General features: G+C 45.7%; 1 protein-coding gene across 1 annotated transcript; it reads right to left on the reverse strand.

Annotated features, from left to right (window-relative positions):
- Positions 1 to 873: 873 nt before the first annotated feature.
- On the reverse strand, positions 874 to 27,764 carry TALDO1 (transaldolase 1). Its single transcript, XM_044270413.1, has 8 exons — positions 27,586 to 27,764; positions 19,323 to 19,446; positions 14,111 to 14,218; positions 11,822 to 11,953; positions 11,562 to 11,737; positions 6,195 to 6,392; positions 2,899 to 3,044; positions 874 to 1,057 (listed from the first exon to the last, which is right to left on the reverse strand). The coding sequence occupies exons 1-8, from the start codon at positions 27,683 to 27,685 to the stop codon at positions 1,040 to 1,042; spliced, it is 1,002 nt and encodes a 333-aa protein (XP_044126348.1). The 5' UTR covers positions 27,686 to 27,764; the 3' UTR covers positions 874 to 1,039.

Below are 27,764 nucleotides of genomic sequence, written 5' to 3' on the forward strand. Positions count from 1 at the left end.
AGGTCATCAATAAATATAACTTTGACAACCACTTTAAGGTTGGCCCAGAGTCCATTTCACATTTCATCAGAAAACACCCTTCCACAAGTTAAAGCGGAGTACAGCAAGTCCCCTCATTGTGAAGGCCATTTCCCAGCAAAACCCAATTGCTGTGGCTGTCCCCCTAATGGCTTTCAGGCTGAAGATGGATTATATATAATATAACTAGCTGTAAAATAAATGAAACCATGTTCCAATACACTTCAGTAACCATGGAGATCTCTGCTGTCATTTAATAGCAACCTTCACCTTTTACTCCCAGGGATCTAAATTTGCCCTGGTTGTGTGATTGACCCGGATGCAGGACTGATCACAGTACAGTTATCACCATGCTGTCTGAAGGCCAAGGATTAGGGGGAAGCTATATAGGATGAGCACTTAAATGAATGTACCCAATAATTGCCACGTGTAAATGTGCCACTGATCACCCGATGAACTAGCAAACTTGGTACATAGTCATCTTTTGCTTGCAGCATTGTCTTGTTAATCTGTAGGGGGACAAGCGATTGCAGCAGGGATCCAAAAGTCCCATTCAGTAGAGCCGATTGCTGCATGGTAGCCATCACCTCTGCTCATGGTCAGGCAATTAATGGGAACATTCATTTTGTTCCCAATTACCGGGGCATTGGCCCATTTAAAAAATGCCTTTATATGTCCATGACCAGGACAGATTTGTATTTGCTACAAATCAAGCTTGAAGGATAGCATTAAGTGACAGCAAGCAGAGCTCTTGGTCTATTGGAAAATGACTTCACTTGCAACACAGAATAATATCTAGAGGACCTCATTTACTAAGTGCAGAAACGTTCGATGCAATTAAATACGAGAGAAGACTTGGGATAAGTAATGGGTTTAATCAGTGCATTAGAAGAATCTTGTACAAAACTGAAAATGTAAAATGGTAATGTTACAATGCTCATAAAAACAGGAGGAGGATTGCCGGGGCCGATTATAGGCGAGGAATGATCTCGACATCACAGGCTGGAAAAAGGAACCATTATCATTTCTTGAGGCGCTCCTGTGGGCAGAAAAACAAAACAGAAGTCATATGCAGCAATATCCATACACATTCATACACCAACCAGCAAGTCCTAGCATGGGAGCACATAAAGGTTCAAAGCAAAGTCCAGTGACCTCCAAAGGGTTATTCAAGATGAATTCTAAAGCCAGACTTAAACAGGTTGTTAGGTTCCCATATACCGCTGGGGCAGGCAATGAGCTGCAGTGTTCATGTGCAGTATACATCATGGCTACAGTGGTGTGTGTATATATGGGGGGGGGGGGGGGGGTCACAGTGCTGGCACTGGAATGGAGAGGGCTCAGAATAGTGAGAATAACTTATTTTAACAGGTTTCCTGCCATTTGCACAAATAAAAATACTGACACCACCTTTAAAGGCCATGGACACCTCCAGGGCAATGTTTTATGATTGCATTTTCATCATTTTGGGCTACAGTTGATCTTTATTAAAAATGTTTAACTGTTTTTGAGATACACGAGTTAAAAACCAGTCTGTTTGCAGAGCATCACGTCTCAGTCCCATCTGCTAATGGGAAGCCTTCTCCGATCTCCTGACCTCAAACACTCATTATAGCTCTTACCAAAGTGATAAATACAGTTTAGGGCGATCAGCCAGGCGACTGTCAGGAGGGAAGTGTTCCTTCCCAGCAATTGCCATCTCTCTAGGAGGAGGAAACCGCTGCTATTACATTCAGCGATCATCTCCACAGTATGGGGATGAGTGGTCTCTAATGCCATCGCTCGTCCCCATACAGAATCATTGTTTGGCGGCAGCAGATCATGATTAGACAGCACGATAGGTTGCTGGTAAAATGACTTAAGGCTGCTTAAAAAATTTTTTACTGCCCGATGAACAAGTGTTTGCGCATTCATCAAGTAATTGGTGGCAGTATTACACTGACAGATCATTGCTAACTAGCGTTCCTCGATGATCTGGCTGACTGTCGGCCAGTGTAATACAGCCCTTACAGGGGTTGTCCGAGTATAAAATTCCCCCTATATGCCCGGGACCCCCACACTGAATATCCCGTAGTTACCCCACGCCATCGCTTCTCCCTGTGTGTGGATGAAAACATCTCTTTTTTTGGGGGGTGGTGGTGAGCTGCCAATGGCAGGCAGGGGCAAGCCTCCCTAGCATCTCAGGTGACGCTAGGGAGGCTCATCCCCGTCTGCCATTGGCTGACTCTCCCCAACACTGGATGTTTTCATCTGCACAGGGAGAAGCAGCAGTTGTGGTGCAGGGACCAGTATATATTTAGTGTGGGGGGCCAGGGCATATAGGGGGAATTTTATACTTTCAGATAACACCTTTAAATTAGTTTTGTGAGGTCAAGACTAAAGTGATAATGGGGTTAAAAAGTCTGTTTGCAGAGCATCCTAAAAACAGTTGAGCATTTCTATTAAAGACCAATTGAAAAATATTTTGTCCAAATGTGTAACATGCAATAAAAAATTGCCCTGAAGGTGTCCACAGCCTTTAAAGCCCATTTATAACCACCCTGGCACCTGCAAATTCCTGAGACTCGGGCATAGACATCAATGAGCTACAGATCAGGTACAGTCACACAAGACTGCAAATAAGTGTCATGAACCCGAGTGGGGCTGTTTACACCTCTTTTCTCCATGCCCCATTTAGATGTATGGGCCAGATGCAGGAAATTCAGCAACACTTCTACCTTAGACTATACCCATATGCTCCTTTATGACAGTTTTCTGGTCACAAAATGGGACTTGACCAAAATGATGAATGTCTGAAAATCACCTAAAACCGTGGTAATCTCTGCTAGCCACTTCTCTACTGGGAAGGTCGTAAACCAGATCAATGCTTGCAGACATTACCTTTAACATGTCTTCTAGCTTGATTGCATCGGCAGCAAACTTCCTGATCCCGTCAGATAGTTTCTCCACCGCCATCTGGTCTTCATTGTGTTCCCAGCGGAAAGTTTTCTCATCCATGTGGACCTTCTCTAGATCGCTGGCCTGGGCTGTGTGACAAAACATTAGCAAATCACTGAAAAGAACGTTGCCATTTCTACCGTCCTCCCTTTTAGGCTAAATGCACACGATCAGGATTGCGTGTGGAAAATCCGCACCGTAGGTCATGTACATTGTATTCTACGTGAATTTGAAATTGTTAATGCACACTATGCGGATTTTAAAATACGCATCATGTCAATTTATTTTATTTTTCCTGACCGGATTTTCTTCATTCGCTTAGTAAAATCCGCATGCGGAAAATCCACACCAATTGATGCGGATTGACCGCACAGATTCACCTGTGAACACCTGCGGATTTCGGGGCGGACTCTCCGCACATGAATCCTGGACGTGTGCAGGGAGCCTTGCACTACATTTCACGTCACTATCATTTTACATATTGATCTCTTGCTCGTCTGGAGATGTGCAGAACAGTTTTGGGTGCCTCTTTTTGCATTTGTGCACCTACATTTCTATAACTATTTGGGGGTCATTTATTAAGGCCATCATTGTTTAGCAGTCTGTACATTTTGCGTCTGTGTTGCTGCAGGAAGATGCGCTTAGTTTAGGATGCTGCATGCACCTAGTCATAAATTAGTCCTGGCACCTGCTGGAAAATCTATACTGGCCCCTGAATGGCATAGTTTAAGAAACCTTTACACCTTTTTCCTGGTGTAAAATTGGTACATTTCCTTGGGACAGAGTCCTGGCTCCCTTCACACTCCTTTGTGTCGAACGTGGTATAAAAACAAGTGTCACGAGGAGTGAAAAAGTCGCAAAAAGGGACATTGGACAATTTTAAACCACAAAAGCATAAAACGGTTGGTAAACGACCCCCGCTTATTTAAAAAAGACACAAATCAAACTTCCAGTCTGGGCAACATCCAGGAGGTAAATGGCCACAAGATGGCGCTGCGCCAGCACATTATTGGACCATTTTCTAGACCTATACAGGTTGCCATCTCCTAGTGAAACTGCTGCTGTCCAAAACCAGGATTGTCAACCATCCCAAAATTTCTAGACAGTCCATAAAAATAGAAAACTTTTTTCCCTCTGAAAAAATAGGTCTGATTTTTTTTAGGCTGGTTGCATTTTACTAGATTACTGTATTTTGGCGGTAATTTTACAGCTCACGGTAAATGCTGGTAATGAGTCCTTACACATCTATAGCTCTATACCGATATTAATTATCTTTCATTAAGGTTTTTTAACCTATGTTGGCTTTTTATTGTTTTGGGATAAATTGTATAGAAAAGAATCTGGTTCGCAACCCTGTCCGAAACAGGTAAAAACCAAAGCCAAGGCTACACCAATCAGCCACTTTAGCCAAGCAATGGCAAATCCCAGACTCCCTTTAGTGCCCACTTTTCTCCTTAATTTCTAGATCTAGTGACCGGCCAAGGTGGATTACTTTGAAATCTATTGCATAGTGACCATTTTATGAAGAGCAAAGTCAGATTACAGCTTTATTTAGAAAGTAGAAGGCAGACCCTAACGGCGCAATTATACTGAAAGGTCTGGGGTCAGAGGGGCTCAGATCCATATAGCCCTGCTCTGGTGTCTGTACAGATAATACACACTAAAGGGGTTACCCAGGGAAAAACGAGAGTCTACTACAGCAACAACATTGTCAGTGTAGTGATGCAAGTCACTGCCTGCAAGTGTTTGTCCATCTGCTCTGCAAACAACTGGCAGGAGGTGCAACGTGACTCATATATACTCAGTCTGAATGTACAATTAAAGGGGTCCTCTCACTACAGCAATTGGCATTCATCATGTAGAGAACGTTGATACAAGGCACTTACTAATGTATTGCAATTGTCCAGATTGCTTCTTTTCCATCACATACATGGTTCACACCCAGGGGTTACGACCACCCTGAAATCCAACAAGGTGCTAGTAGTCAGGACCATGGGAGTGCACCTTGGCCAGTGCCTTCTCCTATAGTGAGCAAGCACGGCCACCACTGATTGATTGCAGGGAGGTCGTAACCCCTCGATAGGAACAGTGTATAATGAGATGGAAAAATGAATCAAGCCAGCAAAGCAATATGGATAACACATTAATGTATTAACTTTGTCAACCTGATCAATGCCATTTGCTGAAGTGAGACAGCCCCTTTAAGGATCTTTCAGTGGCATTTAAAGGGGTTGTTAAAGAGCTTAATTCAGCCCTGGCAGGGAAGACACGATGCTGTAGTCACACCTGCAGCGCTAGACTGATAGCCCTGCACAGTGTGAAGCTCTGCCCTTCACGGCTGTGACCAGCGCTGCAGGCGTCATTACAGCATCGGCTGCCGGCACTGCATCCAAGCTGAAGAACTATAGAAGGATGACTGAGGGAGCGCTGGTGATCCATAAGAATGGGGAGTGCACTCCCTATTTTATATAGAGCCGACGGAAATAGCCGAGTGCACCGCTCTCCCTCCTTCATTTCACTTGCTTTGTGGCCAGGAGCTAGGGCGCATCTCCAGGTAGCAATGCGCGCTCGCAACAGCTCGGCCGAAGGTATAAGCAGCATTAAGAGTGGGCACCACACCTGCGTTTGACCTCCACAATCAGTGATAGCACCACTTTATAAGATGGAAAAATTTCTTTAATGAGGTTGCCTGTTTCAGGATGAAAGTGCAATGAAGTATGGCAAGTAATTACCTGCCAGATCCCACACTGCCAATCCAGTTCTCCTGACTAGGCTCTATTTACCCAGCTGCCGCGGTGATGCCATGTCAATACACAACCGCTATAGCCAATCACTGGCCTCAGCAGTGATTGGCTGCAGAAGTCGTGTGGTGGGTGTGACATCACAGCTGCAGCCAAGTAAATACAGCCTAGTCAGAAGAACTGGTGCAGGAGCTGGCAAGTACTTACCTGGTCTTCATTGAAGCTTGAACCAGAGGGTTGTATGGTTTCATTCCAAAACCAAACAACCACTTTAAGACTCCAGATTAATATGAAGTAGATCCAGGAGTAATATTCCCAGTCCGTTCAAGTCCTATACACCTTGAAGTCTCAGATGGCTGCACCATGTTACTCCCACTGCCATAATCCTCACTAAAGGACTGCTTACTATGATGATTCCCATGGGAAAGCCTTGTACGTCATCTTCACCCCACACTAAGAATGCTGGACATGAAGGAACAGGGGTTCAGGCCACTTTACCTGCTTTCACATTCAGCGCTGGGCTGAGCTTACAGAAGTCCTTGCTGAGCTCTCCAAGCAGCTTGGGAGAAATGGTCAGATAATCGCAGCCAGCGAGCGCCTTGATCTCCCCTGTGTTCCGGAATGATGCCCCCATGACTATGGTGGAGTAGCCAAACTTCTTGTAGTAGTTGTAAATCTGGGTAACACTCTTCACACCTACAGGAGAGAAAAAAATAAATAAAAGGCTTGACGTTAATGTGCAGGACAATAGAAAAAAGCTACGCACCAATATCGAGGTAAGGGAGTAACGACGAGGAGAATTAAATCTGCTCTCCCTGTGCTTAGGAGCCCATTGGGCAGTCAGTCCGTGACTGAGCCTTCATTCTACGCCTGTGCACACAGAGCTGACAATCACCAATAAGACCGCCCACCGGACTCCTACGCATACAAAGAGCAGGAATATAAATTAGTCTTCTCCATAAATCAGCTCCTTCTGCTCTACAACACGCTGCTGACAGAATGGACTCCATTTTCATGGTGACTAGTTCCCTTTAACCACTTCAGCCCCGCTAGGTGAAACCCCCTTCATGACCAGAGCACTTTACACTTCGGCACTACACTACTTTCACCGTTTATCGCTCGGTCATGCAACTTACCACCCAAATGAATTTTACCTCCTTTTCTTCTCACTAATAGAGCTTTCATTTGGTGGTATTTCATTGCTGCTGACATTTTTACTTTTTTTGTTATTAATCGAAATGTAACGATTTTTTTGCAAAAAAATGACATTTTTCACTTTCAGCTGTAAAATTTTGCAAAAAAAACGACATCCATATATAAATTTTTCGCCAAATTTATTGTTCTACATGTCTTTGATAAAAAAAAAATGTTTGGGCAAAAAAAAAATGGTTTGGGTAAAAGTTATAGCATTTACAAACTATGGTACAAAAATGTGAATTTCCGCTTTTTGAAACAGCTCTGACTTTCTGAGCACCTGTCATGTTTCCTGAGGTTCTACAATGCCCAAACAGTAGAAAACCCCCACAAATGACCCCATTTCGGAAAGTAGACACCCTAAGGTATTCGCTGATGGGCATAGTGAGTTCATAGAACTTTTTATTTTTTGTCACAAGTTAGCGGAAAATGATGATGATTTTATTTTTTTTATTTTTTCTTACAAAGTCTCATATTCCACTAACTTGCGACAAAAAATAAAAAATTCTAGGAACTCGCCATGCCCCTCACAGAATACCTTGGGGTGTCTTCTTTCCAAAATGGGGTCACTTGTGGCGTAGTTATACTGCCCTGGCAATTTAGGGGCCCAAATGTGTGAGAAGAACTTTGCAATCAAAATGTGTAAAAAATGACCGGTGAAATCCAAAAGGTGCACTTTGGAATATGCGCCCCTTTGCCCACCTTGGCAGCAAAAAAGTGTGACACATCTGGTATCGCCGTACTCAGGAGAAGTTGGGGAATGTGTTTTGGGGTGTCATTTTACATATACCCATGCTGGGTGAGAAAAATATCTTGGTCAAATGCCAACTTTGTATAAAAAAATGGGAAAAGTTGTCTTTTGCCAAGATATTTCTCTCATCCAGCATGGGTATATGTAAAATGACACCCCAAAACACATTCCCCAACTTCTCCTGAGTACGGCGATACCAGATGTGTCACACTTTTTTGCAGCCAAGGTGGGCAAAGGGGCACATATTCCAAAGTGCACCTTTCAGATTTTGCAGGCCATTTTTTACACATTTTGATTGCAAGGTACTTCTCACACATTTGGGCCCCTAAATTGCCAGGGCAGTATAACTACGCCACAAGTGACCCCATTTTGGAAAGAAGACACCCCAAGGTATTCCGTGAGGGGCACTGCGAGTTCCTAGAATTTTTTATTTTATGTCACAAGTTAGCGGAAAATGGTGGTTTTTTTTTCTCTTTTTTCCTTACAAAGTCTCATATTCCACTAACTTGCGACAAAAAATAAATTCTAGGAACTCGCCGTGCCCCTCACGGAATACCTTGGGGTGTCTTCTTTCCAAAATGGGGTCACTTGTGGCGTAGTTATACTGCCCTGGCAATTTAGGGGCCCAAATGTGTGAGAAGAACTTTGCAATCAAAATGTGTAAAAAATGCCCTGCAAAATCCGAAAGGTGCACTTTGGAATATGTGCCCCTTTGCCCACCTTGGCATCAAAAAAGTGTCACACATCTGGTATCGCCGTACTCAGGAGAAGTTGGGGAATGTGCTTTAGGGTGTCATTTTACATATACCCATGCTGGGTGAGAGAAATATCTTGGCAAAAGACAACTTTTCCCATTTTTTATACAAAGTTGGCATTTGACCAAGATATTTTTCTCACCCAGCATGGGTATATGTAAAATGACACCCCAAAACACATTCCCCAACTTCTCCTGAGTACGGCGATACCAGATGTGTCACACTTTTTTGCAGCCTAGATGCGCAAAGGGGCCCAAATTCCTTTTAGGAGGGCATTTTTAGACATTTGGATCCCAGACTTCTTCTCACACTTTCGGGCCCCTAAAAAGCCAGGGCAGTATAAATACCCCACATGTGACCCCACTTTGGAAAGAAGACACCCCAAGGTATTCAATGAGGGGCATGGCGAGTTCCTAGAATTTTTTTTTTTTTTGCATAAGTTAGCGGATATTGATTTTTTTTTGTTTTTTTCTCACAAAGTCTCACTTTCCGCTAACTTAGGACAAAAATTTCAATCTTTCATGGACTCAATATGCCCCTCACGGAATACCTTGGGGTGTCTTCTTTCCGAAATGGGGTCACATGTGGGGTATTTATACTGCCCTGGCTTTTTAGGGGCCCTAAAGCGTGAGAAGAAGTCTGGAATATAAATGTCTAAAAATGTTTACGCATTTGGATTCCGTGAGGGGGTATGGTGCGTCCATGTGAGATTTTATTTTTTGACACAAGTTAGTGGAATATGAGACTTAGTAAGAAAAAACAAACAAAAAACAAAAAATTTCCGCTAACTTGTGCCAAAAAAAAATGTCTGAATGGAGCCTTACCGGGGGGTGATCAATGACAGTGGGGTGATCACCCATATAGACTCCCTGATCACCCCCCTGTCATTGATCACCCCCCCTGTACGGCTCCATTCAGACGTCCGCATGATTTTTTACGGATCCATGGATACATGGATCGGATCCACAGAACGCATGCGGACGTCTGAATGGAGCCTTACAGGGGGGTTATCAATGACAGGGGATGATCAGGGTGATCACCCCCCTGTCACTGATCACCCCCCCTGTAAGGCTCCATTCAGACATCCGCATGATTTTTTACGGATCCATGGATCGGATCCACAAAACGCATGCGGACGTCTGAATGGAGCCTTACAAAGGGGTTATCAATGACAGGGGGTGATCAGAGTAATCAGGGTGATCACCCCCCTGTCACTGATCACCCCCCCTGTAAGGCTCCATTCAGACAAACGCATGATTTTTTACGGATCCATGGATCGGATCCACAGAACGCATGCGGACGTCTGAATGGAGCCTTACAGGGGGGTTATCAATGACAGGGGGTGATCAGGGTAATCAGGGTGATCACCCCCCTGTCACTGATCACCCCCCCTGTAAGGCTCCATTCAGACATCCGTATGCTTTTTGCGGATCCGATCCATGTATCCGTGGATCCGTAAAAATCATACGGACGTCTGAACGGAGCCTGACAGGGGGGTGATCAATGACAGGGCGGTGATCAATGACACGGGGGTGATCAGGGAGTTTATATGGGGTGATCATGGGTGATCAGGGGTTTATAAGGGGTTAATAAGTGACGGGGGGGGGGGGGGGGGGGGGGGGTGTGTGTAGTGTAGTGTAGTGTTTGGTGGGACTGTACTGACCTACCTGAGTCCTCTGGTGGTCGATCCTAACAAAAGGGACCACCAGAGGACCAGGTAGGAGGTATATTAGACGCTGTTATGAAAACAGCGTCTAATATACCTGTTAGGGGTTAAAAAATTCGGATCTCCAGCCTGCCAGCGAACGATCGCCGCTGGCATGCTGGAGATCCACTCGCTTACCTTCCGTTCCTGTGAGCGCACGCGCCTGTGTGCGCGCATTCACAGGAAATCTCGCGTCTCGCGAGAAGACGCTTATATGCGTCCAGGAGGAATAAAGCAACCACCTCCCGGACGCATATACGCGTACAGCGGTCGGGAGGTGGTTAAAGGGCAATGCAACCCAAATGTATGTATACCTGGGAATAAGCATCCACACAAATTAGGAGCGAATGTATTTGATGCAACTTTCAAACATGGTTTCTATTTCTCATCTTTCAAGATTTCTGCTTTTGTCAGCAAACAAATATCGTTGCCTACATTTTCTTTGTCATATTGGGGCATTTTTGTGGAAGTACAATCATTACCTATTGAACTTTATTTTAAAAGTGTTTTGTTGCTACTTTCAATTTTAACCCTCTCCCATTTGCAGCCCCAGCTCAGTCCATACGTGGCCCTTTACTCTGGGACGAAGTGGCAATATTGCTGCCAAAAGACCCCTTTTCTAGTCTTTGACTGCCCCATTAAAGAATTACTAAACTTAATGAACTTTTGGGAAAAATGTCCCTAATGCCATATTTTTTGTAATGCATTTATTAAAAATTTGAAATACATTAAGATCTCACCCCCCCTCAAAAAAGCACACCTTTGCCTGTGCACGTTTTAAATTCACTTCTCTGTACATCGCTGACTTCTTACGGTGTACGGAGTATGGAGTTTACAGTTTCTCAATGGGGCTGCAGTGCATGGAGTATGGGCAGGATTGTACATTTCTGCTCCTACCCGTGTCCCCCCCAGAGGTTTACCAAATGCTGGCATAGCACATGGGTACCCTGTAACCTTGTGCTATGCCACGATTAGCTGAGTGGCTTCTGCCTGAGCCTGCTTCACTAAGCTAAGACCTTAGATGCAGGACTCTTAGCGAAGCAGGAGCCCGCTCCGCTAATCCTGGCATAACACAAGGTTGCAGGGTACCCATCTGCTATGCCAGCATTTAGTAAACCTCTAGGGGGGGGTCACAGGTAGCAGCAGCGTGTGCTCCAGCCCGTACTGTAGCCCCGTTCATAAAGTGTACAGCGGTGTGTGCTTTGGCAGGGGAAGGGGGAAGATATCTACATTAAAAATTCTAAATGCATTAAAATAAATTACAAAGTTATGGCATTAGGGACATTTTTCCAAAAGGTTATTTGAAAGTTTAGTTACTCTAAGCTTTACTTTAGTATATTGTGTGGCACAATCTTCAGTGCAGCAACTACAGCACGAACCGGCTAAAAGTGCTCTGTAATGGGGCGTTCACACTGATCAGCACTTCGGTTGCCTCGTAAGCTCATGTCTTTGGGTCTTACCTGGATCCTCGGATGGTTCAAAACTCTTCTTGCCCGAGTTTGCAACATGCCAGTCCAATATTCTCCCAACAAATGGGGAGATGAGTGTCACACCAGCCTCAGCACAGGCCACGGCTTGGGCAAAGGAGAACAGCAGAGTCATATTGCAGTGTATGCCATACTTCTCTTCCAGTACCCTGTATAGAGATCAAGCAGACATTTTTTAGTACCCAGGTCACCTGATTGTTGCAGTCAGAACATACCACAAAGTAGATCCTTACTTTCCAGCTTGTATTCCCTCCCAAGTCGATGACAGCTTGATCAAGATCCTCTCCTTGTCTATACCAGCCTCCTTGTAAAGGGCAATAAGACGCCGTGCACGTTCTATCATCCCATCCTTATCATAGGACAGTCTGAGGAAGAAGATATTACACGACATATCAGAAGACAAAAATGTTATGGGGTTCTCCGGGAACTTTATTATATATTCTCAAATACCTTTCATTAGTTGTAATGGCTTGTTTTGTCTGGGGGGTAATCAGGGGAAACAAAATGGCTGCTGTCCCATTAGTTCACACAAAACCTGTCCTGATCACACAGGAGGACAAGTTACTTTACAGCACTGAGGTAAAGAGCGGCCTCATTCTCTTTGTCAGGGATTATGATCCTGAATACAAAGAAGATCTTTAGCTGAATCTCTGGGGAATTTAGTTCATGAGGAGACGTGAAGTACAGAGAGGACGGACAGGACAGACTGTGGTAATGGAGACTGTATACAAGAGCTGCTGCTCATTATCCACACCACACCCTCCTGTCATGTCTCCTCATCTCCATTCCCACAGAGATTCACCTGTATTCAGGATCATAATCCCTGACAAGCAGAGTGGAGGATGAGGCAGCTCTATGGCTCATTGTGGTGAAGTAACTTGTCCTCCTGTGTGATTAGGACAGGTTTTGTATGCATTGATAGGACAGTGGTTATTTTATTTCTCCTAATGACTGCTTCCCAGACAAAACGAGCCATTATAACTAGGGAATGTATTTGAGAATATATTTTTTAAATTTTTTTAAGCATTTTCATTTTTTTTAATTCCTGGAGAACCCCTTTAATATGGGGTACACGTTTAAAATCCAAACCCTCCCTTAGTAGGGTTAAAGGGAGCACAGCATTAAACAGGAAAATAACCTAAGGGGAAAGTATCAGGTAATTACCTATTAAGGGTTATGTACACCTTCAGATGCAATTTTTGTTCATGATTGCATGGTTTACTTATTTTTGGCAATTTTTTTTCTAATTGGCCTTTATTATAAATATTGAGCCGTTCTGTCAAAAAGGGTTAACTGTTTCTAGCTGGGTGACTGGTACTTTCACTTTGTGCCACTAAGAGGTCATAATCACTTATTTAAGCCACATTCTTATCAGTAAGATACCAGAGCTATAATGAGTGTTTATAATGTCAGCAGAGATAAGGAGCCCATCAGCTCCCCAAGTGACAAAATCCATAGGCTGCTACTAGGGGACCTCACCTCTGTACAGAAAAAAGGGCTCCATGTTTAATAAAAACCAACTGAGAAAATATTTTTAGCTCAAAATGAGTACAACGCAACAATAAAAATTGTCCCCAAAGGTGTACATGGCCTTTAGGTCGTGTTTTTGTTAAACATTTGTAAATAACTTAATATTTAATTTTTTATCTCAATATATAAAAAAAAAAAAAAAGAATCAAGAAGTTTTTGCACCGGCCACTAAGCCTAAATAAAGCCCCATACAGTCTTTTGGCAGCTGAACCCACCGAGAACTGTGGTTTCGGCTGACACTCCAACATGTATGGGGAGCTGCAGACTGATGTTGGGGGGAAAAGAAGTCGGGTCAAATTAATATTTTCACCTAATTTTTTTATTCTCCCGGAGATGAGCCACAGCTGGAAGTGTCCGGCAGCAGCTCTCTCCATTGAATACACATGTAGTTGTAGTGAAGTTGGGAGAGTTGGCTAAATGATTGTTGGTTGACAGCTATTCGATGTGTGAGCGCCACTTCTTGGTGTGAACAGTAATTTACTGCAGTTATCCGTTTATTATCATAGGCAGGTTTACAATGACAACTATCACCTATGTATAGATAACAGGATCTACTATTCACAATAGGTGACTTCGCAGCTCATCTAATCCCTCCTGATCTCTGCACAGGTCACACCTAGGAAAATCTCACAAAGTCAATGAGGTCCCCCCTCCTGTCCACTGTCTATGGCCCAGGTAGGTGCTCAAAAACCAAAACAGGAAGCCTTCAAATTTTAGGCCCAGTGGCCTATGTAAAAGCTGCATGATGTTAGTATTAGGGAGACAAGAGGTATAAACCGCACTAAAAGACACCAAAGCCAACATAGTGCTTCTTTCAGGAAAGGGCAAAAAGGCAATGATTTAAACCTTTCTTCTATAGAAATGTTGCTGCAGATCTCCGTGCTGAATGGATTATGAGAAACATCCAATACCACTGGCTTCATAACCTATATGGCAAAGTTATCAACCATCTAAGGACAGAATCTGGGGAACCTAAATAGAAAGACATTCACCTGGCGTCCACTTCTGTGGAAACACGTCCTGGAATTTTCTTGAGGATTTCAAATCCAAACAAGACGAACAGTTTGTCCATGATATTATTCATCTGCTGTTCCTCAGACCTAAAAAATAAAGTCCATTAACACAATGAATATATAAAGACTGACTCCGACTTTACAAATGAAATCTACTTCCCAACTTTAGTCAATAGCTGATAATTGACATTACATTCAGATCCTGTCCCAATAAAAGATTTCCAAAATTAGATTTCACTTCTCCGCCCTACAAAGGAGCGCAGTCTCCCCGCTAGTCCAAAATCAATAGAGGCAATCAGAGCCGCTTCACGGCTGCACAATACACCACTGATGGAGCTGCCAGTGTATTTTCAGACTCCTCCAAATCCTTGTGATCGGTAGTGTACAGTTTGTGGAGAAGAGGAGTTTGCTAGTTTTATATAATTATGCAGATTAAAGACGAGTGAAACCATTCATCTCACTGGCAGGAGATCTTTACTTGTGAGGGGGTGCCCTGCCCGCCCCCCCCCTCCCCCCTTCGTTAAGGCTGGTTAGGTTTTATTTTTGGACTTGTGTCCTGTCTCATTGCATCCCTACCACCTGCCTACCAGAGCTTCCCCCACAGGCCACATATGGAGTAGAAAGGAGTGTCCCTCCCTTCCCACCGATGCAGCAGGCCACTGCCACAAGGGAAAATGTGGATCCTGCCCTGAGGGGGGAGAATCATTGCCATGTAGGAGCAGAGGGTTCAGCTTCCTGATGTGCACTGCTTATCCAGCTTCTCTCCAGAGAGGCAGTGCTGCTGGACATAAATAGTGACTCAAAACAAGCGCCACTACACTTGCGCCACAGGGCGACAAGTCGGGCTAGTTGTCCAACCTTGTCAAATTGCAGGTGGGACATCCCCAGAGGTAAGGAGCTCCTGCTGATGAGAAATTGACTTTCTACAATCAATTTATTCCTCTCTAAGGCAGATTCAACATTAAAGGGGTTATCCAACCCCTATAATGCCCGGGCACCTCATACTGGTTATACTGGCCACGCTCCCTGGCATCAGCGTCGCTCCTGATGCCCACACGGCCACCGCTGCATCTCCCTGTTGCGGATCAAAAAAATCTGGCAAAGGAAGGGGGGCGGGTATGGGGTTAGCCAATAGCAAGGCGTGACGGGGTCAAACCTTGCCAGCGTCACACGATGCTAGGAAGGCTCGTCCCCGTCTTGGTCTGCTTTAGGAGGCTGCTCCATTGGATGTTTTGATCCATGTGACAGGGATATGCAGCAGCGGCTGTGCGGGTATCAGGAGCCATGTGGGTGCCAGGGAGCGTAGTAAATATAACCAGTGAGGTGCCTGGGCATTTTGGGGGCATTATACAGGGTTAGATAACCTCTTGAAATAAATGTCCATTACAGCAAAGCTTATTGGTCAAAGACTCTGGTGCTAAATTAAAGGGGTTATCTGGAAGCTGAAAGAATTACAGAATCTGCAGGAAATATTACTTCGCCATTAAAGGGTTAACCGATCAGTGGAAGTCTGGCGACTGGAGCCTCCACCATGCCCGAGAATGGGAGCCCTGTTCCCCAGATCTGATGGTGTGGCCGGTTGAGTGGCTCCCCATTCATTCTCTATGGAGCCACAGGAAGTGAAGAGCTGCACTTTGCCCTCTTTGGGAGTCCCATAGAGAATGACTGAAGCGGCAGCTCAACCTGCCACTTGATCAGATCATGTAAACTGGACCCCTATTCTTGGAATTGGTGGGGCCCCAGAGGTCAGACTACACCGATCAGTTAGTTATCCCCTATCCTTTGGATAGAGGAAAACTTCAAAAACTTGGCTAGACCTCTTTAAATAGCCACCGCTCCATTGCCGACACCAGTGGTCGCCAATGTTAACTTTCCTGAAGTGACGACGTGTGCGTTTTGAAGTATATTGGTCTGCTAAATGCAGTGTGGAGGACAGAAAGACTGACATTCAGCAGAGCTGTAGCTAGAAAGGTGAATAGCACCAGGTATGTGTTCAGTTCCATCTTCAGTTAATATGAACTTTCTGTTGAGTCCTTAAGACATCTGTAATATGGCTTCTTGAGCGTTTCCTCGACTGAATACACTCTTAGTATTAGGATCCGACCCAAAATCAATGAAGCCCACACACTATGAACGGACCTCATTTATTAGATACTTAATTTGCCTTAAAAATTCTTCATAATTCTTTCTCACTAACAGGTCCCAGGTCGTCAGATTAGGCAATCTGACCTCCAAACCGAGGGTCACCAACACTGGCGCCCCTCAGGGATGTGTACTATCGCCGTTCCTGTTCTCTCAGTACACGAACGAGTGCAGATCGGAGGAGGCCTCAGTTTAAGGGTCCATTCACACGTCCGTTTTGGTGTTCCGCATGCGTCCCATCCCCCCCCCCCCGACCTACAGACGTGGACAAAATTGTTGGTACCCTTTGGTCAATGAAAGAAAAAGTCACAATGGTCACAGAAATAACTTTAATCTGACAAAAGTAATAATAAATTAAAATTCTATAAATGTTAACCAATGAAAGTCAGACATTGTTTTTCAACCATGCTTCAACAGAATTATGTAAAAAAATAAACTCATGAAACAGGCATGGACAAAAATGATGGTACCCCTAACTTAATATTTTGTTGCGCAACCTTTTGAGGCAATCACTGCAATCAAACGCTTCCTGTAACTGTCAATGAGACATCTGCACCTCTCAGCAGGTATTTTGGCCCACTCCTCATGAGCAAACTGCTCCAGTTGTGTCCGGTTTGAAGGGTGCCTTTTCCAGACTGCATGTTTCAGCTCCTTCCAAAGATGCTCAATAGGATTGAGGTCAGGGCTCATAGAAGGCCACTTTAGAATAGTCCAATTTTTTCCTCTTAGCCATTCTTGGGTGTTTTTAGCGGTGTGTTTTGGGTCATTGTCCTGTTGCAAGACCCATGACCTGCGACTGAGACCAAGCTTTCTGACACTGGCTAGTACATTTCTCTCTAGAATTCCTTGATAGTCTTGAGATTTCATTGTACCCTGCACAGATTCAAGACACCCTGTGCCAGACGCAGCAAAGCAGCCCCAGAACATAACAGAGCCTCCTCCATGTTTCACAGTAGGGACAGTGTTCTTTTCTTGATATGCTTCATTTTTTCGTCTGTGAACATACAGCTGATGTGCCTTGGCAAAAACTTCGATTTTTGTCTCATCTGTCCACAGGACATTCTCCCAGAAGCTTTGTGGCTTGTCAACATGTAGTTTGGCATATTCCAGTCTTGCTTTTTTATGATTCGTTTTCAACAATGGTGTCCTCCTTGGTCGTCTCCCATGTAGTCCACTTTGGCTCAAACAACGACGGATGGTGCGATCTGACACTGATGTTCCTTGAGCATGAAGTTCACCTTGAATCTCTTTAGAAGTCTTTCTAGGCTCTTTTGTTACCATTCGGATTATCCGTCTCTTAGATTTGTCATCAATTTTCCTCCTGCGGCCACGTCCAGGGAGGTTGGCTACAGTCCCATGGATCTTAAACTTATGAATAATATGTGCAACTGTACTCACAGGAACATCTAGTTGCTTGGAGATGGTCTTATAGCCTTTACCTTTAACATGCTTGTCTATAATTTTCTTTCTGATCTCTTGAGACAGCTCTTTCCTTTGCTTCCTCTGGTCCATGTCGAGTGTGGTACACACCATATCACCAAACAACACAGTGATTACCTGGAGCCATATATATAGGCCCAATGGCTGATTACAAGGTTGTAGACACCTGTGATGCTAATTAGTGGACACACCTTGAATTAACATGTCCCTTTGGTCACATTATGTTCTGTGTTTTCTAGGGGTACCATCATTTTTGTCCATGCCTGTTTCATGAGTTTATTTTTTTACATAATTCTGTTGAAGCATGGTTGAAAAACAATGTCTGACTTTCATTGGTTAACATTTATAGAATTTTAATTTATTATTACTTTTGTCAGATTAAAGTTATTTCTGTGACCATTGTGACTTTTTCTTTCATTGACCAAAGGGTACCAACAATTTTGTCCACGTCTGTATATTGACGGATCTGAAGTCGCAAGGGTACCCAGTGCCTGCCTCCTAGGCACAACAATCTGAGGACCTATCCTGGCGTCCCAACATCTCGTCCATCATAAAGAAGGCTCACCAGCGGCTTTATTTCCTTCGACAACTGAGGAAGTTCAGCATGGCTCAGGACCTACTGAAGTCCTTCTACTCCTGTACCATCGAGTCGGTATTGTGCTTGTCCCTTCTGGTGTGGTATGCCGGCTCATCAGCCAGTGACAAGCGCAAACTACAAAGGGTCATCAGCTCGGCGGAGAGAACTACTCGACTGCCACTACCACCCTTTGACTATCTTCTCCAACAGACTGCGCTCCAGGGCTCTGAAAATATTCAATGACCACTCCCATCCGGGCCATCATCTCTTCAGACGTCTAAAGTCCAGCCGCAGGTATCAGGCCATCCCTGCAAGGACATCGAGGAGGCTGAACACTTTCTTCCTAACGGCCGTCAGACTGCTGAATTTATCACGCCCCATCTCCCGCCCCTAATGTGCCCATTGCATAACCCCCCCCCCTTCCACCCCCTAATACTATGCCTGTACCTGTGCCTAACCCAATTCCGAGCACGATCGACTGTCGTGTTTGGCGAATAAAGCCAATTCTGATTCTGAAAACAGATCCTAAAAAGTGGAATTTGGGCCGACTGCTAATACAGTCTTGCCCTACACATTCAAAAACCCTCAGCTGTGCCCCGAGTATGCTGGTGTTTCATAGTAGGTGGCTCACCTTGTTCTACAGTGGTTCACTGCCCATTGCTGAGGAGGCCTCTCATCAGCTCCGCTTCTGCCTCGTCACCTTCTGCTGCAGCCCTGAAGTTAGGACCTTACAGCTCCTGCTCTCCTGCAGCCCCAACTATGCTCCAGATGGAACCTGTGGAGATGTGGTCTTCACTGAAGGCCAGGAGCTGGAAACACCTAAAATCACTAAAAGATGGACTTGCCCATTTACCTGGGTCTACTGACGCACTGGAATGGATTGTGCTGGACTAGGGGCAGCCTCCACCTACGCTGGACTAGGGGCCTTCCCAAGCCTAATACAATGTGCAGTGGAAAGCTCACGCTTTGCAGGACTATTTCTATCAACCCCATCATCCTCGGATACCAAACTGTCATGCAACATGTACTCACCCGCCAAGCTTTTTGCCATACTGGATGGCATCACTGACTAGCTGCTGGTATTCTGGCATCTGTGCTGCCGCCAAGATGAGTGATGGGTTAGTGGTGGCATCTTGTGGCTTGTATTCATCAATAGCTGTGGGAGATCAACAGATTAGTGACAACCGAAAAAGCAAAACCAAACTGAACATCCAGTGATTAAAAGGTTCAGGAATCCATGAAATCAGGATTTAATCCTTTATCCTAAAAGCACAGCAGGCAGCTGTGATTTCTACGCTACAGCACCAGGAATCCACACTCAGCATTTCTAAGTAAGAAAATCCTACTGACAGTGACCCTTAAAGGGACAGTCACTCGATTGTCATTTACCACATATCCAGTCCACAGATAGGCGACATGCTTGATTCACATGGTGGTAAAGTCCACCGCTGTGCGGGCACCTGTAGTGCAGCATCTGTCCTTTGTGCAGCATGTGCCATACAACACGGCAGAGCGTTCTGGCATTTGCACCATTGCTTCCCACCATTTCTGAGTGGAAATTAACAAATTGCGCTCTGCTGCAGCTCAGGGGCGCGCCCTTTCTGCTGCAGCTCTCTTCCTGTAAGGCACAGGCTACACTAGTCGCGGCTAGGATCTCAGAGTATCGGTGATCCCATGGAAATTAATGGAATCGCCAAGGCAGTCGCAAGAAATCTAGCCGTGTTTGATTTCTTGCCACTGCTACAGTAATCCCATTCATTTCTATAGAATCACCACTACTCAGATCCTGGCTGCGATCCTGGTATCGCACAACCAGTATCGCCATGTAGCCCTTGCTTTACTGTCACAGCTTCTAACAGTAGATTGTTGGCTGGTAGCAGTTGAAGGATGGATCTGAGCATGTGCGTCCCCCTCAGTAGGTGGACTTGCACATTAGTATACAGATTAAACACTAGGGGTATTATAATGAAGTATAGGGAATATCTCACAACTGGAACTTTTAAAGAAAGTAAATTAAAAAAGTAATTAGTATTAAAATATTTGATTGTGGCACTACCCCTTTCAGACACCCAGTTTTCCTAGCACATGCAAATAGGCTACTTTCGCATCAGCGTTGCGCTGTCCGGTTTAGAGATCTGGGACAGGCTGTCAAAACAGCAGCACAACGCTTCAGTCTTGAATCCGGTTCCTTAATTTTCAATATAATACAACCGGATCCATTCTGAACGGATGCAGCCGGTTGTATTAGGACAGAAGAGTTTTGCTGTAATATTGAGATGCCCGCCGGATCTCTAAACTGTACAGCAATAACGCTGATGTGAAAGTAGCCTTAGAAAAGCTCTTTTCTGTCAAACACCAGATTTTTCAAAGCATTTTAGAAACTGGCCCACTGTGTTCACCTAAAGTCGTATCCACATCAGTGCACAGACAACGGCCACTATCTAAGCCATTAAAAGGAATGTGGTCTGCGACCTCCCTCAGACACATAGGTAGGGTCCACCTGATTTAAAGAGGACCTTTCACTAGAATAAAACTTCTAAACTATACAGACATGTAGAGCGGCGCCCAGGGACCCCCCTGCACTTACTGTTATACCTGGGCGCCGCTCCGTTCTCCCGGTATAGCCTCCGGTATCTTCATAGTTAGGCTGCACCCAGGGGAACCTGCTGGCGTCTCATTCTCCCAGGCTGTAGTGCTGGCCAATTGCAGCGCTCAGCTCATAGCCTGAGAGAGAAAAAAGCCTCTCAGGCTATGAGCTGAGCACTGCGATTGGCCAGCGCTAGAGCATGGGAGAAGGAGACGCCGGCAGGTTCCCCTGGGTGGAGCCTAACTATGAAGATACCAGAGGCTATACCGGGAGAACGGAGCGGCGCCCAGGTATAACAGTAAGTGCAGGGGGATCCCTGGGCGCCGCTCTACATGTCTGTATAGTTAGTTTAGAAGTTTTATTCTAGTGAAAAGTCCTCTTTAAATGCTATTTTTTTTTGTTGGTGTGAAACTCCATTTCAGAGTTATGATACTTTCTTAATACGAACATTGGGTCTTTGGTGCAATGAGGGCGTAGCTGATGCTCTTGTTGCACCCAATCTCCGCTTATTCCTGTGGCCTGTCCATCCCTGTCTGCTTTGATTGACAAGGCCAGGCCGTGGTAAAGCAGCCATGAAAGGGCTGACCACAAAAGAGTGGAACTTGTGTGCAACAAGAGCAATGGTTACACCCTCATTGCACCAAAGGCATAATTTGCACTTGGTAAAAAGTATAACTTTGGAACAGAGCTGCGGATCAACAAAACAAAAGCAGCGTTTTAATCAGGTAAACCACAGCGATGTGTCCATGGGAGGGGAGGGGGGAGATTTCCTTAAAGGAGGTGGACACTGAACTCTGCCCACAGCGATGAATACGACCACATGGATGGACGGAGCCAAACACTTTCTCCTCTACATGTAGGAGGCAACAAAACCGCATGAATTAAGTGAATTACATGGACTCATCGGTGCAAAGGTCTGGAAATTCAGAGGTAGATTCTAATCTTATGCAAGATTAAAAAAATTTGGGTGCGACAATATTGGACTAATGACTTGTATTCCTGATGAATTTCTAATGGTGGAGTTTATCCGGCTAGATCGCTTGATGTAGAATAGAGAACAGGTGTGTTCAGACAATATGAAGTCTTACTCACAGTGACTAGGCAATAAGAGCGGGCACGGCTGCCAAAGGAGGAAGGAGTTCTCTCAATTAAGAAATGTAGGAAACCACGATGATTTCATAAACCTGCTTCTACTCTGCAATGCTCTGCTTCAATTATGTGACACTGATCCATTACTAACCCCGGCTACACTGTGCCGCCATATAGTTCAGATTTCATACAGGGCTGCTTCCCCGTGTCACATCGTATGAATCCGACAGAAGAATCGTGGCATGTGGGCAGCACCTCCATGGCAGCCATAGATTCTATGGACCTGAAGGTACAACCCCTGTGCCGTGTCTGAGGAACTATTTGCTCTCAGAGGCAATGCCTACAGTTACAATAGTGCCACCACTTTTTGCAAACAGGGTGGCACTTAGCCCAACATAATTCAGGTAAATTAAGCCCTCTAATCTTGATGTAGTACCATAAGACACGATAGGTCTGCGGCTCCCGGGGCGCTCCAGAATGACATCAGAGCGCCCCATGCGCATGGATGACGTGCCATGCGATCACATCATCCATGCGCCTGGCCCTGACGTCACTCTGGAGCGCTCCGGGAGCCGCGCGGACGTTAAGTATACTGCTCCCCCCGCTCCCCGCTACACTTTACCATGGCGAACAGGACTTTAGCGTCCCGGCAGCCATGGTAACCATTCAGAAAAAGCTAAACGTCGGATCCGGCAATGCGCCGAAACGACGTTTAGCATTAATTCCGGATCCAGCCTTGCGGCAAGTGTTCAGGATTTTTGGCCGGAGCAAAAAGCGCAGCATGCTGCGGTATTTTCTCCGGCCAAAAAACATTCCGGTCCTGAACTGAAGACATCCTGATGCATCCTGAACGGATTTCACTCCATTCAGAATGCATTAGGATAAAACTGATCAGGATTCTTCCGGCATAGAGCCCCGACGACGGAACTCTATGCCGGAAGAAAAGAACGCAGGTGTGAAAGAGCCCTAAGCAGCCTCATTTCGATGGTGGGCAGCAGTCGCTATTTTTTTCATGTGGAAAAAACAAAGCATGGTCTATCTTGGCACGAAATCTGCACCACTTCTCAGGAAATTAAAGGGGTTATCCCATGAGTAATGTAAAAAATTAAAATCATATAGAAAATGACAGTCTCACAAAGCTAGAACCAGCCCTGCACCTCACATGGATCCAGAGATCTCCCCATTCATTGCTCTGCTAGATTTATATCAAGCTGACAGCTCAAGGGGAGTGTCCCTTCTGCTGCAGCTCAGGGGCATGTCCATGCTCTCCCTATCAGAGCTGAGGAGGAGCGTCTTTTCTGCTGCAGCTAAGGGGGCGTGTCTCAGCTCTCCCTATCACAGCTCAGGAGGCAGTTGAAGGATGAAACTGAGCATGTGCGGCCATCACAGTGAGCAGGACAAAGAACTGAGAAATAGAACAAACAGCAGGTGGCGCTATACAACCCCTTTAATGCGAAGCGAAAAAAAAAAAGCCATACGTGGCTGCGGGCTTTCTGCGCCAAAAAAAAACAAAGCGAAAATGCAGTCTTGTACGGAAGTAAAATAGTTAGTGTTGAAAACCCAAACGAAGAAAAGTGGATTTCAAAATTCCCTGTGTGAACGTACCCTTAGGGGGTTGCAAGTCAGTGACTACTGGGGATGATCTTATTGTAAGACTGATGCATTTCATAGGGATCATCTGACTATCTGAATGGCCCACTTACCACACTGAACATGAGGCAGCCGCCGTCTGCTGGTTATTAGCCGATCACTATCGCGTACATGCACCACACGTATGTCACTTGTCTCACGCATGTTTTTTTACATACCCTATCTAAGTCTACAATGGTCAGTGATGTGGGGCGGCTGCAGCTGTGGGCGACTGTGCCCCCTAGGACTGAACTGCTGAGCTGGCACATTCATTACTGGCAGAATACAGCGGCCCAGTCTGCTGTTTTAGACACTGGCATGCACTGACCAGCGCTAATGTTTGACACTAATTCCCCAAAAATCCCATCCTGGCCCGGAAGAGACCTGCAGAAAAGACACCCGATTTACATACAAGTGTTTCCAAATGGCCCATGCAAGACATTGCGCCATAAGGCGGTGCTGCAAACCAGTTTGGTAACTGGATATTACGCTTTCCATATAACAGGGAACTTGAGCAACTGTGATGAAAAAGTGACCAAGAATTTGAGGTTATTCTTCTCCAGTAATGTAACGCTGAAAACCAGTATAGAAGGGGGGCACCAGCCAAGCTGGACACGGAGGTGTAAGTGGCCGCAAGTGCCCTCAGCAGCGTGGTATGGGAACAACATGCATAGAACATGGAGATGCTGGCTATATCTATAATGTACCCGCTGTGCGTATACGGACCCTAGCAGTGCTAAGCTGAACACAGTCTGCAATGGGGTACAAGGTAGATTACAATACAAACTGGCTCATGGTATATACCGTATGTACCACAAGTCTCATCTGCACCACTTATGCCAGAAATTAGTATAAATGAGAACATATTTACACATACATGTGCAGTATGGCTCATTGTGCCCCCTCCCAGGACTGAAGACCACACCAAGACTACTGCCCTTGTTCACTCCATACAACTCCATAATCTAGTGCTGCCAGGGCATGCTGGGAGTTGTGGTTCGGCAATAGCTGGGAGCCATTTGTTGGAGAATGCAGCATATAGCCAGGTATTAAAGGCCTTTTCCTAGAGTTAAATACTGATAAAGAACCCTCAGTATAGGTCATGATCATTAGATCAGTAGGGATCAGACTCCCATTCCCTTTATAGAACGTCAAGCAGAGATCCGTACATTGTATGGCGGCTGTGCATGCTACTACTGCGCAATCTGATGGCTGCAGAGAGGCTGTGTGACCAACGGAGGTGACAGAAGAGGCTGCAGTGCTCCGTCATGGCTCAGACGGCTGATGGGCTCTGTTGCCAGGAGTGGGACCCCCGCTGATCTGATCCAGATGACCTATCGTGACAGGTCATCAATAATGAGGGGTAACACCTTTAATACTAAACTTACTCATCATTTCAGATGATGCATAAGGCTGGGCTGTTGCATTTTGGCCACATCATGGTAATGGTGCAGCCAAATTCACGCCTATATGCAGATTGGCATGTCCAGGAATATACTCCATGACTCTGCAGGTAGCATGTACTGAAAACTCTTCTTGGGCATGGCATTTGCCGAGGTCATGCCAGCACAGCTTTCACATAGTTTAGCATTATAAGCCTGGGCAGGGTCAGCACTTATTTTCTAGGAGTGGTACCGCTCCTTTCTTACCAGGGCACGTCTGGTGAGCTGGGCACAGCGCCTCCCATCCTCCACCGCACCGCTGCCCCAATAGGCACCTTAGATTAAAAAGGCAAGAAGAACATAACCAGCATTTTGAGTAATGCATCAGGATTCTGCCATCTGCTCCACCAATCTTCAGTCTGGACGCCATATTTAAGTCCCCACTTGTCCTAATGTGAAAGGTTTGGCACTTTAGGATAAGATGCTGGATTACGGTCATATACATAAAATGCTCCCCCAGTGGCAGGTACAGATGAGGCATCACTTCCTGCAACATGTTCAGTATTTCTGCCATGTTCCAGCATTGCATCCACCAGGATGAAGACTATGGTAAACTCTGGATCTTCGTAGAATGTCTAACCACGAATAGCCCACCACCTGCAGCAGTAGGTGTCCCCTAAATCAGCCCTGTCCAAAGGTCTGTACTGTTCACTGGCACACCGTGGGGGGCACTTGGGACCCTGCTGTATTAGAGCGGAGTCACAGCAAACAGCAGCTTCTGCTCTGGAGTGCCCATCTGAATTGGGTACCATGTAATGCCACATTACCAATGCTGGGGCCACACAGCCTTCATTGTGGCAAAAATCACTGGATAAAGTGGGGACACCGTGAAGTGGGGTGCAATGTCCTCTGCACAATTCCCCCAGAAGGGGAGCCCACAAAATTATGTTAACTTTATCCACGATTTTGATATGGGCAGGTTTGGAATGGTAAACCCCCCTGGTCCATACCCTACTTGCTGGTTATACAGTGGCCCCAAACCAAGTGACAGGTCCCCTTTAAAAAGGTTTCATGGTAACTAAGCTTAAAGGGGTTTCTAAAATCCAGCGCTGCTGCCCCCACCTTCTCTGGCTGCAGCCACCAACATACACCACTGAGGCCAGCGACTGGCTGCAGTGGTATACTGGACATCACTGCTGCAGCCAAAGCGATAGGTCACTGGCTGAAGCCTGGGGAAGAAGATGGAATGGCAGTGCCGAGGAGGTGAGCCCAACAGCTGTAATTTTAGCAGCTCCCGGCGTCTGTCCTTCATAAATAAAATTAGCTTTAACCGTTTAATTAGGCTGTAATCCACTCCGAGTCCCTCAGGGTATATGTTCCCACGTGGCACACACTGCAGCGCATCCTCAGCCCTGTACAGTAGCGCTACGAGACTTGTGCTGCAGATTTTAGAGGGGTTGTCCACTTCAGCGGATAAGTTCTGAAATGGCCATACAGCGCATACTTGTTAGGAAGTCATGTGCTGTACACCAGTGTCTGATGCAGTTTGTAAACCAGCAGGACGACGACTAGACCAGCACCACAGAGAATGGCATTTATCGTGTAGAGAAAGTTAATACAAGGCACTTACTAATGTATTGTGATTGTCCATATTACCTCCTTTGCTGGCTGGATTCGTTTTTCCATCATAATATACACTGCTTGTTTGCTGGGTTTACGGCCCAGATACGAGGTGGCCGGGACAGGAGCCGCATGCCTACAGGCATTCCCATGGTCTCAGCCACCAGAGGGCAGCACCGCCACTGTTTCCCCAAAGTGTGCAAGCAGGGCCCCGGCTGCTGGTGGTCGTAACCATGGAAATGAGCAGTGTATAATGTGATGGAAAAATGAATCAGCAAAGGAGGCAATATGGACAATCACAATACATTAGTAAGTGCCTTGTAGTACCTTTCTCTACGTGATAAGTGCCATTCGCTGAAGTAAGAGGACCCCTTTAATTATCTGATCGTATAAAACCTAATGGCATCTACCTACAGAGCACATCGGCCAGCAGCTCCAGACTATCCTGACAGCAGCGCCTACAGATCTCACTCCATCTACCTGTCAGATGTCAGAGGCTGGAGCCTCTGGACAAGAAGGTTCTTATTCACTGACAGCAAACAGATCATTAAATAAATTATTGGCATAAATGTTATAAAGTGTTTATTAGCCGTCGCTCACACAGCCATAACACTGACCTGTCACCTACACTGCACCTGGTCTTAGAGGCCTATAGGGCGTATTTCGGGGGCACCTGCCCCACCTTCTTGATCCCTGGAGACTGGCACCAACTGGAAGGTAACCTGGAGGCATATGGGGCTATCAAGTGCCACCACACTGGTACAATGTCTGGGCTCGGTATGGGACTGTACCCTCCAAGAAAGACTGCACTTCCTCCAAAGGACACATCTCCAACTAGTCAGCACTGGGGAGTGCGCTGTAGATATGCCTGGCAGGGGCAGCACGTGCACTAGGGCAGGTAACCAGGTGACAGCCGCATGGATTGGTGGTCCTCCAGCAGCCCCCGCACTGGAGGATAGGGCCCACCATCCCTACAAGCAGAGCTCACCATTGAAGTCCCCAGTGTCGGCCACGACCACCGTGTACTTCTTCAGTTGTTCCAGCGCTGACACCTCCATCTTCTGCTTCTTCACTGTGCAGTTGGACATCACAGGGGCTCAAACAGCACGGAGGGGATGTATATATAGCTGCGTCCGGGGAATGGGCACGAGGGACTCAGCCAATGGG

This window comes from Bufo gargarizans, chromosome 10 (genome assembly GCF_014858855.1).
Source record: "Bufo gargarizans isolate SCDJY-AF-19 chromosome 10, ASM1485885v1, whole genome shotgun sequence".
NCBI classification, from domain to species: Eukaryota; Metazoa; Chordata; class Amphibia; order Anura; family Bufonidae; genus Bufo; species Bufo gargarizans.